Below are 11,611 nucleotides of genomic sequence, written 5' to 3'. Positions count from 1 at the left end.
TGCATTCATGCTGGCCGCATTTCTTTATTTGAGTGAAAAATGAATTTTAAAGTTCGCTTAAGTCTCGATTAGGTTTTTGTTTTTCAAAAGTCAAGTTTGAAAATTTTCAAAAATCTCTAAGGTCTCATCTCAACAATTCCAAAACAAATCTTTTTGATAGGCACTCCTTTGAAGTTGAGGCCTAACTCATTTTTTTCGCTCTCCTCCTTTTTATCATATTTTTCGGTATATATATCTCTATACACGTTGAACCAGCCAAGGAAGCAAGTAACCAGATCGTTCACGTCAAGTTCAGACAATCTAAATTCTCTCTGATGCTCATCTTTTCCTCAATTTCTTTTTCCTTTTAGCCACTTTTCCTTTGCATGTAGATTATATTATATATTATATAATTCATGCATGCAAGAAATAGCCATCGTGTGTCCATTGCAAAACCCATTTCCTCTCTCTTATATATATATATATATATATATATATATATATATATATATATATATATATATATATATATATATATATATATTCTTCGTCCATGTATTTATCCCTTTGCACGTGACATTATTTCAGCAAGCAAAAGCACCAACCAGGTATTCACGCCTAAAGTCCAGCCCAGCAGACAGCCCACCCGCACCTCCTCTCTTTTCTTCACACTGACAGGCGGGTCCCTCTCTCACCGACGGGTGGACCCCGCGTATCCTCTCTCTTCATCCCTTGCATCCATGGCCGATGGATGAACTGAGCCAGGAAGCCGGCCAGGAGTGCCCCCTCCTCTCCAGTTGGTCAAGCCGCAATCAAAGCCCCACAGTAACGCCCCTCTTCACTCCGTTCATCACGCCACATCAATCCCTGCATGCAGCAACCGACGCCATTAACGCCGCCAACAGAGCTCCGTAGCCAGCCCTTCGCCTCGCCTCCTCGCCCTATAAAAGGAGGGCCCCGGACTCACGCGCGCACGCTGCAACCGCCTCGCCTCTCCGCTTGGCCTCTCGCCCTCCCCTGTGCCTCCAGTTGCCGCCGCCGCCGCCATTGACAGAGCTCGGTTTGACCTATCGATCTCCGCGTACACTGCATCAACCACCTTCCCGTTCCCTTTGCTGGCATCATAGAGACACGACGCGGCCGCCCATACACCTCTCAGCTCCAATCCGTGGCCGCCGTGGTATCTCCCCGCACATCCGAAGCCCTCCACCGGTGATCCCAGCTCCTCAACGCCGCTGGCCATCAACATCCCCTTGGGGTCGCCAAGAACACGACCAGCGAGTTCGTCGAGGCCTCCTTCGCGTTCTCCGACGCTCGCCATCGACTACGGACGTTGGAGCGCCGTCACGGTCGGTCACCGCGGGCTCAGGACGCCGCCTGCATCCGCCCATCACTGTCGTCTGTGGCCTCTGAGAGGCACCCGTCGACACGAACACCACCGGCATGACTGTCGTGGTCACGTCCTCCTACGCTGCCACTCACCGGAGCTTCCGAGCCCGCCGCCGTCCACCTTTCCCCGGCGCCCTACCTCTCTGTGCCGGAGCCGACACCGAGAACCCCTTCATCGTGTTCACGGTGAGCTCCTCTCTGTTTTACGCTATGTCCCGTCGTCCGCCGTGCTCTGTGGCTCGGAGTCATGTTCGCGCCGACCAACTCTCACCGTGATGTCCATGGCGCCGCAGCCGGCACCGAGTCCCAAGCCTGCTGCCCTGCTGCCTGGCACGCACGCATGCAAACGTGCGACTCCAGCAAGCAAGTAGCCCGGCCGTGCGTGCCCTGTTTTGCTCGTTAGCTTGTTGACATCATCATGACATCACACACATTTATGGCCATTTTTCTTTAGAAAAATAAATCTAGAAATACAACTCCAAATACACCATTCACTACGTAAAAAACGATTTGCAGCAACGGGATGAATTTTTTGTAGGGGCGGCTGGTGATGGAGCCGCCCCTACAGTGACGTGCTCGGGAGCCCAAACACCAGCCGCCCCTACAAAAGAAACAGTAGGGGCCGCTGGTGATACGAGCCGCCCCTACAAATGAGTCTGATTTGTAGGGGCGACTCACTCACCAACCGCCCCCGACGTTGCTATTTTTAGGGGCGGCTCAATAACCAGCCGCCCCTACAAATGCTCCAACAAATAAATACTCGGAACCCGCACGCGACGCCTACCGCAGATCCTTCGTCTCTTTCTCCTCTCAGCCCTCCCTCCCTCGTTGGCGAATCGACTCAAACCCTAACCCCTCCCCTTGCCAATCCCCACCCATGGATCGCGACTGCTCCTCGCGCCGCACTCACGACGATGACGGGCACCATCGATCCCGCGACCGGGACGACGACCGACACCACCGCCGCAGTCGCCACGACACCCACGCTCACCACCGGCGCGACGGCGGGGACGAGGACGGCCGCCGCCGCCACCACCACGACAAGGACGGAGGCGGCGGATCTGCGGTGAGGAGTCGGATCTGCGGCGGATCTGCGACGAGGAGGCGGATCCAACGGGGCCGCACCAGATCCGGCTCTGTGTTCGTCGCGCGCCTCGTCGGCGAGGGCGACGGCGGCGAAGGCCGGCCATGCGCCGAGCTCTAGATGGGCACGCACCCTGCCGCGCCCTCCTCGCTCGCGCCCGACGTCTCGCTCCGCGACTGGGTCGCCCGCAACCCCGCCGCGACCTCCCCTTCCTCTTCAAGGTCCGTCCCATCGCCTCCCCCTTGCCTCCGCCATTCCCTTCCTCCCGTGCCCCTTCATAAAAAGAACATTTTTTTCTTGTCCGCTGAGCGGCTCCTCCGGCTGCTACGTGTAGGTGCTGTCCGTGGCGAAGGCGCTGTCGATCCAGGCGCACCCGGACCGGGACCTCGCCGTGGCGCTGCACGCGCTGCGCCCGGCCACGTACCGCGACGCCAACCACAAGCCCGAGATGGCCGTCGCCGTCACCGAGTTCCACGCGCTCTGCGGCTTCTGTCGGGATAATATGTCGATTCATAGCTCGATCCTTGAGATATTTTTAAGATGTTCCTTTTTTTTTTACTAGTAGGTTAGGCAGTAAGGGACAGTGAAGTGGTTACTGCATACTATATTCTGGGAGAGATTCAGTTTACATGATCAGCATGTTCTATCTCTTTTCTATAGCTGTGAAGTTGTTTAAATCCATTGCATTCCTTTCAGAAGGGAATGCTAATTGTTCACTATATATTTTTCAGCAGATCATCAGTGTGGGCTATTATTATTATTATTATTATTATTTACTGACTTATTTATACTGATGTCCAGGAGCTCAAGGAAGTTTTGAGGACTGTACCTGAGGTTCAGGAATTAGTTGGCAAAGAAGAATCTAGGAAGCTTTTGGGTGTCAAAGAGCAAGATGGGGGGATCGGTGTGAGGTCATATCTGAAATCAGCTTTCACCAAGTTAATGACAGCGAGTGACGAAGCAGTTTCTAAAGCAATTGCAAACCTTAAGACTCGCTTGAACAGTGAGAGTAAGGTAAAGATCTTTTCTGAACAATTCTTGCTGCATCGGTATTATGTCATCTGAATTACTTGTATAATCCCAGAGATTGGTGGCAGTGACTTTCTGGCTGTGGCGCTCTACTTTGATCCAGTTTATATCTTTTTTACATTCATAGGGGATTGAAAGATTTTACACATCTCAGGAATTAATTTGGTAACTAAACTATTATTTAGTTCATCATATATGTTTTTGTTTCCCACTACTTTCTTATATGCATAGATGTGTTCGTGTTGTTTGGGGATACCTGCTGCTGCTTTCAAGCTACTGGAATATGCTAGATTTAAACATGTGTAAAGCATAATGCAAGCTCTTCCCAACAACACTTATGAAAACATTTGAACGCATTTGAACGCTTATGAAAACATTTGAACGCATTTGAACTGCCAATCTCTTCCCAACAATGTTTTTAAAGCATTTGAACACTGGTTGCCAACACTTATGAAAACTTTTGGTGTATAGATAGAGAGAACAAGATAACATGTAAGGACTTATAGGCCAGCTCTTCCGCTCCTCTGTTTTATCATGTACGGACATGTGGTACATGGTACAAGGATTCTTTGCATGGCCATCTGAAGTCCTAAAGCAGCAGAAGAAGTCATCTATTTTGCAGCACAACAAACCATATTTTTCTTTTAACCATTACAGATGTAAAATTTGGTCTTCTGTTTTGTATTGGAATAGCCCAACTCCTGTTTGGTCAGAAGCATCTAAATGAGAACATATAGGTTTACCAATGACTTCACCTGATGGGGAATCTGCTGCTGCCTCAACTTCTTCCCCCTCTGCTGTTGCTGCCTCGTTGGAAGGTGTTGGTGCAGGTGCTCCTGGGACGCCTGAAATCAGGTAAGAATTTAAAGGGGCAAATAGAAATTGATAATGATTTGCATTTCATGATGACTTGACATGCCTGCGCACTGGCTGATTGGTGGTGCTTTGACCTTGCAGACTCCAGGGAGCTCCATCGCCCTCGGCTGGTTGATGGAGATGCCAAAGGATGTCGCAGTGCCATCCAGGACCATGCAGAGGCAGCGGGGGTCGGTCTGGACGACTCCGGCGATCACCGAGCAGCAGGAGATCCCTGGTTCCGGTGCCTTGCTCGAGATGAAGTCCATGCACGGGGAGAGGGTCATCATCACGCTCGAGCAGCCATTGCCCTGCGCTGCAGCCCTGGAGAAAACCAGCGCCACCAGCACCACCACCAGACTGGTCATCACCTTGATTCTTTCCTGGGACGGTCTTGGTTGTCGAGAAGATACATATGTGTGTGATATTGAGTTGTTATTTCGACTGTTTTGACTTTTGAGGACTTGCTAAGCTTGTACGCATCGGTTAATGTTCACGCTTGATGTACTTCAGTCTGATGTACATTCAGATTTGAATTATATATATATATATATATATATATATATATATATATATATATATATATATATATATATATATATATATAGTTGAATTTGAATTGTAAATTTAAATTTTTTTAGGCAAAAAATGTACTGTAGGGGCGGTTGGTACTGTAGCCGCCCCTACAAATCGATTTGTAGGGGCGGTTGGTACTATAGCTGCCTCTACAAATCGATTTGTAGGGGCGGCTACAGTACCAACCGCCCCTACAAATCGATTTGTAAGGGCGGTCTGGGAACTGCCCCTACAAATACATGATTTGTAGAGACGGTTGGGTAGGGGCGGCTAGCCAAACCGTTCCTACAAATAGTCTTCAACCGTCCCTAAAAACCCTTTTTGACGTAGTGATTGTGGACATGGTCCATGGTGGACTGCTTTCACAGCACCTCCACCAGTCCACAGCCCGCAGACTCAGTCCACAGTATAGTGCATGCACACTTTGCGTTCTAACCCCTATACTTATCTGTAATCGAGCTACTGTTTTACGAGTCTTGTATATCTTCCATGCTAGCCCCTAGAAGCTATAGTTAATCATGTTTCGGCCCAGAAATGTTTTCAATTAAATTGACGTTATAAATATTTGTTTCCATAAAATATTAATGTTGTATAAATATACCTTTTATATGAAATGTTTATAAATATATTTTAAATATATTTTGTCTTAGTAAAAGTAACTCTGAAAAAAAATCATATATGTTTTATATATCTACAAAAATATTAATAGCATGCTTTTCTTTTATAAAACTATTTAGAGACATGTTTTCAATATCTTGTCTTCATAAAAATAATTATGAAAATAATCTATTTTTCTTTTATGAAAGAATCATAAAAGAGATGTGTATTTTATCTTCATAAAATGATTAATGATGCCATAAAAATTATATCTATGATTGCACTAACGTGTTCCTATTTATAAATTAATTTAAAAAAAAGACAAAAGACCTTTTTAGCTTTATAAAATATAGTTTTGTAGTCCAAATATTTACACTTTGGACCCTGTCTTTTGAAAAGTAATTACAACTAAGCTCTTTTAATTACAAATAAATCCCTGAAACTTCAAAAGCTTATAACTTTTTAACCATAGTTCCGTTTTAGTTGGTTCTTGCGCTCATGAGTTCGTAGCGACGAGTAGTATATGTTAGTTATCTTTATAGTACGCTTTTTGTAATGATTGGTGTACTATTTTTAGGTATTTGTGATGCTTGTACTAGTGGATTGCTATCGTTAGAAGAGGAGCTCTGTAAGAATATCAAGAAGTTGGATAGAAAGCTTTTGGAAGGCAAGTGTAACATGAGTACCCTTGTTACCTAATAACCTTATATTCACATTTCATGTGCATGTGTCTAATTTGATGAACCCTTAAGGACTTTACCTAGAACTATTGTACCATGTATTCCTTGATTACCTTTGGGTTTATGCATATGGGTACTTGCTTAGTCTGCAATCACCAAGCTATATAATGTTAATCTTGACAAATAGATTATGGAATCAATGTTAAAATGATGTTTTTTAGCAACATGGATAGAAGGGGGCTAGAGCATTGGGCCTTTTTGGGTGCTCTAGTCTGCCCTCCGTAAGGACTGAATCTTAAAGTGGCAACACAGGACTTACCGTATAGCCACGAGAACTACATGGCTCTAGTCTTAGCCGAGTATCTTGATCTGTTCTAGTTCGTCAGCTATTTATCGAAAGGGCAAGAGGAGGGCACTAGTTGGTATGTTTCTTTTCCTGCTAGGGTGTGTACTATGCCGCGACCATGAGTGCCACTCCTAGAGGAGGGCTGCATATGGCTAGATGGCTTAAACCTTAGCGGCTGCTACTTATTAGAACGAATGGTGAAAAGCTTCATAGTGATCCCTGCCGACTTATCTTCGAAGTGAGTCAAGGGGCTGATCACCTAGGGCAAAGGGCAATCACAGCTCATGGTGAAAGTGTATAAACTCTGTAGAGTATAAAACTGATATATCAGCCGTGCTCACGGACACGAGCAGTCTGGATCTATTTCGAGATAGATGGTTCTATGGATGGTTTGGGATATGATCAATCTTGATGTTAAATATACTTTCCCCTTGGGAGCAACACAGGTTTAACAAATAAAATATGACCAACTAAAAGTGCTTACCGCAGTTCAGCCATGTCTAGCCTTTTGAGCCTCGCATCCCCTCATGTTATACTTGCTGAGTATGGTGCGCTCACACTTGCTTTATAATCAACAAAAATCCCATATGGGTACCATATGGTGGATTCAAGTGGTGAGTCATCCAAGATGAGTCCAAGAGTACTAGGAGAGTGCTTCCCTAGTCAATTATCCCTATGGAGTATGGAGTCCTAAAGAGAAGATTAAGAATAGTTTCGGCTATGCTTCTGTAATAGTTGTAAGTCCTGTTGTAATTATGTTCGATACATAATAAAGCATTATTCTTGATATTCTCCATATTTTGTCGCTATATGTGTCGTGTGGACATCTTAGGCACACATATAGTTAGCGCTTGGTATTCTTTGCAAAACCGGGTGCGACAACCTTGTGGTACATTGCCTGAAACCATGTAATTTATGATGTTTGCATACCATGGGTTGGAGTCCGTCACCTTGAGTAGCATGTCGTCGCATAGGAAGTCATTTATTGGTAGTTCCTATATGTTAGTGACTTGCATATGCGACAAATGATCTGCAACAGTATTCTCTACTCCCTTTTTGTCTTTTATTTCAAAGTCAAATTCTTGGAGTAAAAGAATCCATCTTATTAATCTAGGTTTAGCATCTTTCTTAGTGATCAAATATTTAAGTGCAGCATGATCAGTATAAATGATAACTTTTGCACCCACTAACTAAGACCTAAACATGTCGATAGCAAAAACAACTGCTAAGAGCTCTTTTTCTATGGTAGCATAATTAAGTTGTGCTCCTATCAGCGTTTTGCTAGCGTATGTGATCATGTGATGCTTCTTATCTTTGGTTTGGCCAAGGACTGCACCAACAACATAGTCACTAGCATCACACATGATCTCGAACGGCAGCGACCAATCGGGTGGTTGGATGATTGGCACTGAGATGAGAGCTTTCTTAAGAGTGTGAAAAGCAGTTAAGCACTCATATGTGAACTCAAAAGGTGCATCCTTAGCTAGTAGGTTTGTGAGGGGTCTAGTTATTTGTGAAAAGTCTTTGATAAACCGCCTGTAGAACCCTGCATGACCTTGGAAGCTGCGGGTACCTTTTACGTCCATGGGGGTGGTACCTGCTCAGTGACCTCTATCTTGGCCTTATCTACCTCAATCCCCCTCTCAGACATGAGGTGCCCAAGAACGATGCCTTCATGGACCATAAAGTGGAACTTTTCCTAGTTAAGTACCAGGTCCTTCTCTTGGCATCTTTGCAAGACTGTCTAGATTCTACAGACAATGGTCAAAGGTTTTCCCATAGACCAAGAAATCATCCATGAAAACCTCCATGATTTCTACTATCATGTCTGAGAAAATAGACATCTTGCATCGTTGAAATGGCGTGGGTGTGTTACACAAGCTGAATGACATTCTACGATATGTGTATGTTCCATACGGGCATGTAAAAGTTGTCTTGCTCTAATCATCGGGGTGGATGGGAATCTGATGATACCCTAAATACCCATCGAGAAAATAGAAGAAAGAATGCTTTGCCAACTGCTCTAACATTTCATCAATGAAAGGCAATGGGAAGTGGTCTTTCTTTGTTGCCGCGTTGAGTTTCCAGTAATCAATACACATTCTCCACCCTGAGATGGTTCGTTGTGGGATTAACTCATTTTTATTGTTTTCAACAACCATCATGCCTCCTTTCTTTGGAACCACTTGGACGGGACTAACCTAGTTGCTATGTGGTACGGGATAGATAATCCCAGCATGAAGAAGTTTGAGGACTTCTGATGAGATCCTAACATACATGTATGTTAAGCCTCAGGTCCAATGGTTTCCGAACGAAGAAGATCCCCGACCGACCCCTTCAGGATCGCCTAGGGGCTCGATGGCTATGCCTATCGAGCACACTCGCGCGCACCCTCTGGCAAAGAGATTTGACCAAGCCTAACTCGATCACAGCGTCTACCTAGGGCACAAGGGCTTCCTCGAGCCTTGGGCTCTCCATATATGGCATATCCAAGCTAGGTCCTTGGCTCCTGCCTAACTCACGATGCTAGCCAAGGCCTGGGCACAAGAAGATAGGCCCTGTGCTACCGATGCTCGGGGGCTCCTCGGCTTCGCTCCCTAGGCGTGGCCCTACCAACTACTCCTTCGATAGGGTCACATCCAGGGCATGACACAAAAAGACATAGCTTCCCATGGCCTCCGAGGGCTCACGGGCTTCTGGGCCCGCATGTCAGCCCCTGGAGCCGACCTCCTCCACCACCAAAAAGACGCTAGAAGGTCTCACCTGGGGGAGGCCGGTCCAAGCCAACACCACGTAAAATGCATAGTGTCAAAACAGACCAGCCAGATGACGCCCAAGGCTTCTTCGGCTTCAATACACCGCGACAGTCCATGGCGCACTACTGCAAGACCCTCCTAGACTCCAGTGCACATATATCGTAGACCCCCAAACCGCCATGTACCTAACGTATCTCATTATATAAGGGACAAGGTCAGACCTAGAGGGGGAGGATCCAATTATTCGATCACCAGACACTCCATTCCATCAGCCTCCGCTCTGCACAAAGAGCGAGGCAACCTAGAGAGGGGCACCAAGAGCCTCTCCTCCATCGCATCCCATCATCTTCCTCCTCTCCGATGAGGGGGAAGGCTCCTCCAGCGGGGAGGCAACCTTAGGATTAGTACCGAGCTAACCCCCTACCAAATCTTCTTCCTTTACACTCTGTTGTAACCCCCCCAATTTTGGGTGCTCTTGAGTATAAGGATCCTCAGCTACTGGATGTAGGGACCAAATTCGCCCAAACTAGGATAAACTGTTGCATCTCCCCTATGTGATTCTTGTGTTCCTAAGTCCAGCCGAGCCACCAGAGACCCATACTTTGACATGGACCTAAACAACATGCTTGTTGCGGTTTTGACCCCGCGATAGCTGGCGCGCCAGGTTAGGGGCAGCGTTAAGTGCAATTCTGGCTCTATGGTGGCTGGAGCCACCCGCCTCATCGTTAGAGCAGGCGGCACCACCCAGAACAGTGGTGTCTGCTTCCCTGGCGAGTTCTCCATCATGGTTGACGCTTTCGCTCTAGGCTAGGTCCTCAACTTTGGGAAACTAGCCTATGTCACCGACTGCTACAGTGACCTTTGTCCACTCCACGGGGCTACACCAGCGAGCAATGAGTCCCCAGCACTGCCTCCTCTACTAGGACTCTTGGGAGTAGATCTCAATTTTCTGGCCCGTTAGATCCAACATGGTCTAGGCCCAAACCCCACTATGTGGAACCATCGCCAGATGTTCTACATGTTGGCCAACATCCACCACCAGATCGCTACCAATGAGGTCTCTCGTCGCCTGACCGCTTCTAGTATTACCTCTCGGACCTACCTTTTAGGATACAGAATGTTGCAGTGTCCTTCTAGCTAGAGCTGAAGCACCTCATCAGTCGTGAGGCACCGCGAAGCGCCATCCTTTCTGATGTGGTGGGGACTGATGTCCCCTCGCTCCACACCTTCCTCGAGATCCTCTCAGGGAACGGCCTAGAGTATGACTCTGATGACATCAACTACAATGCCCTCCATGCATGTGCTACCACATCAATGATGAGGTTCTATTTGTGGAGGTGCTCGGGCTCATGTCATTGGACCAGAGTTCCTGTAGCCACGTAGCCTACCTTCTGGAGAAGGCGGACCGCTTGTGAGCTCGATAGGTGGACTTAGAGGCCACCGAGGCAGAGCTCGAGTGCCAAAGGCGGGATCTTACATGGCAGCAAGCTATGCACCCTCTCAACGATGATGATGACGCCCGCACGGGGGCTCTTAGCGGCCTTTGCTTCCCCCACGCTGTGGACAACATGGCGGCCATCACCTACCGCCTAGAAGATGTAACACCCTAGTGTTAAGCATGCATTGGGCACTTGCATTTCATGAGCACAAGCATCATCCAAGCATTCATGAGCATGAGCATAAGAAGTTTCATCTCATTCACTTTATCTTTATCACATGTGATGTTGTTTATATACATATATATGCTTGCCATTGTGTGTGGCCAATGCATGAAATGGTTGTGGGGTCACAAAAACACCTTAGACACACTTAGGATGGTACATGGAACAAGTTTGGTATTCATGACTTGGACCAAAACAGCCCCAAAGTCGTAGTTAATCTAGAAACTCCAATTTTCAAGATCCTACTTTGACCAAAGTTGAACTATAGCATAGAGTGTTTGCATGGCAGTGCACCCTTAAGAAAAGTTGTAGTACTTGACTAGAGTAACAACTTTTATTTTTGGGCCAAGACCTAATTCAGTGCATAGCATGCTCAAAAATAGCTCACAAGTAGCAACAAAATGATGTTTTCAACATAGAAAAATTTGCTAAGTCATGAACTGATTTCCAGTTTTGATGTACCATACTTTGAAGCTTTGCATTTTGAAAACCATGGTGAATTAGAAGAAACTTTTTTAAAGCAAAGTTGTAGATCTCGTGTAGCTCTACAATTCTCAATAATGGAGTTTTTGCTAACTCGCCATGGATTAGGAATACTAGTGGCTTGAACTTGCACTGTCAATCACTAATCGCGGGACTGAACCGGCCTTCGTCGCCCG

The 11,611-nt window shown here is 46.6% G+C and overlaps 1 protein-coding gene and 1 long non-coding RNA gene across 3 annotated transcripts; one reads left to right on the top strand and one right to left on the bottom strand.

Moving 5' to 3' along the window:
• The first annotated feature begins 866 nt into the window (after positions 1–866).
• On the top strand, positions 867–4,570 carry LOC136498459 (uncharacterized). Of its 2 annotated transcripts, none has more exons than XR_010769628.1 (5): positions 867–1,554; positions 3,254–3,466; positions 3,537–3,646; positions 4,219–4,336; positions 4,439–4,570. It is a non-coding gene; the product is annotated as an uncharacterized lncRNA (long non-coding RNA). The 2 variants fall into 2 exon arrangements; XR_010769627.1 differs by lacking the exon at positions 867–1,554 and adding an exon at positions 2,031–2,673 and having other exon boundaries at positions 2,787–3,466.
• LOC136498458 (non-specific lipid transfer protein GPI-anchored 5-like) lies at positions 3,735–4,827 on the bottom strand. Its single transcript, XM_066494386.1, has 2 exons — positions 4,401–4,827; positions 3,735–4,326 (listed from the first exon to the last, which is right to left on the bottom strand). The coding sequence occupies exons 1-2, from the start codon at positions 4,702–4,704 to the stop codon at positions 4,133–4,135; spliced, it is 498 nt and encodes a 165-aa protein (XP_066350483.1). The 5' UTR covers positions 4,705–4,827; the 3' UTR covers positions 3,735–4,132.
• Between the last annotated feature and the right edge of the window lie 6,784 nt (positions 4,828–11,611).

The sequence above is a fragment of the Miscanthus floridulus genome, chromosome 12, assembly GCF_019320115.1.
Source record: "Miscanthus floridulus cultivar M001 chromosome 12, ASM1932011v1, whole genome shotgun sequence".
NCBI classification, from domain to species: domain Eukaryota; kingdom Viridiplantae; phylum Streptophyta; class Magnoliopsida; order Poales; family Poaceae; genus Miscanthus; species Miscanthus floridulus.
Note: the sequence above shows the minus strand (reverse complement) of the source record. Positions and strands in the feature narration are given on the sequence as shown.

Bases quoted from the DNA above. Each gene is read 5' to 3' on its own strand.
- LOC136498458 (XM_066494386.1), bottom strand. From the start codon at position 4,704: ATGACCAGTCTGGTGGTGGTGCTGGTGGCGCTGGTTTTCTCCAGGGCT. The intron at 4,327-4,400 runs GCATGTCAAGTC...ACCTGATTTCAG, and splicing joins ACCAATCAGCCAGTGCGCAG to GCGTCCCAGGAGCACCTGCA.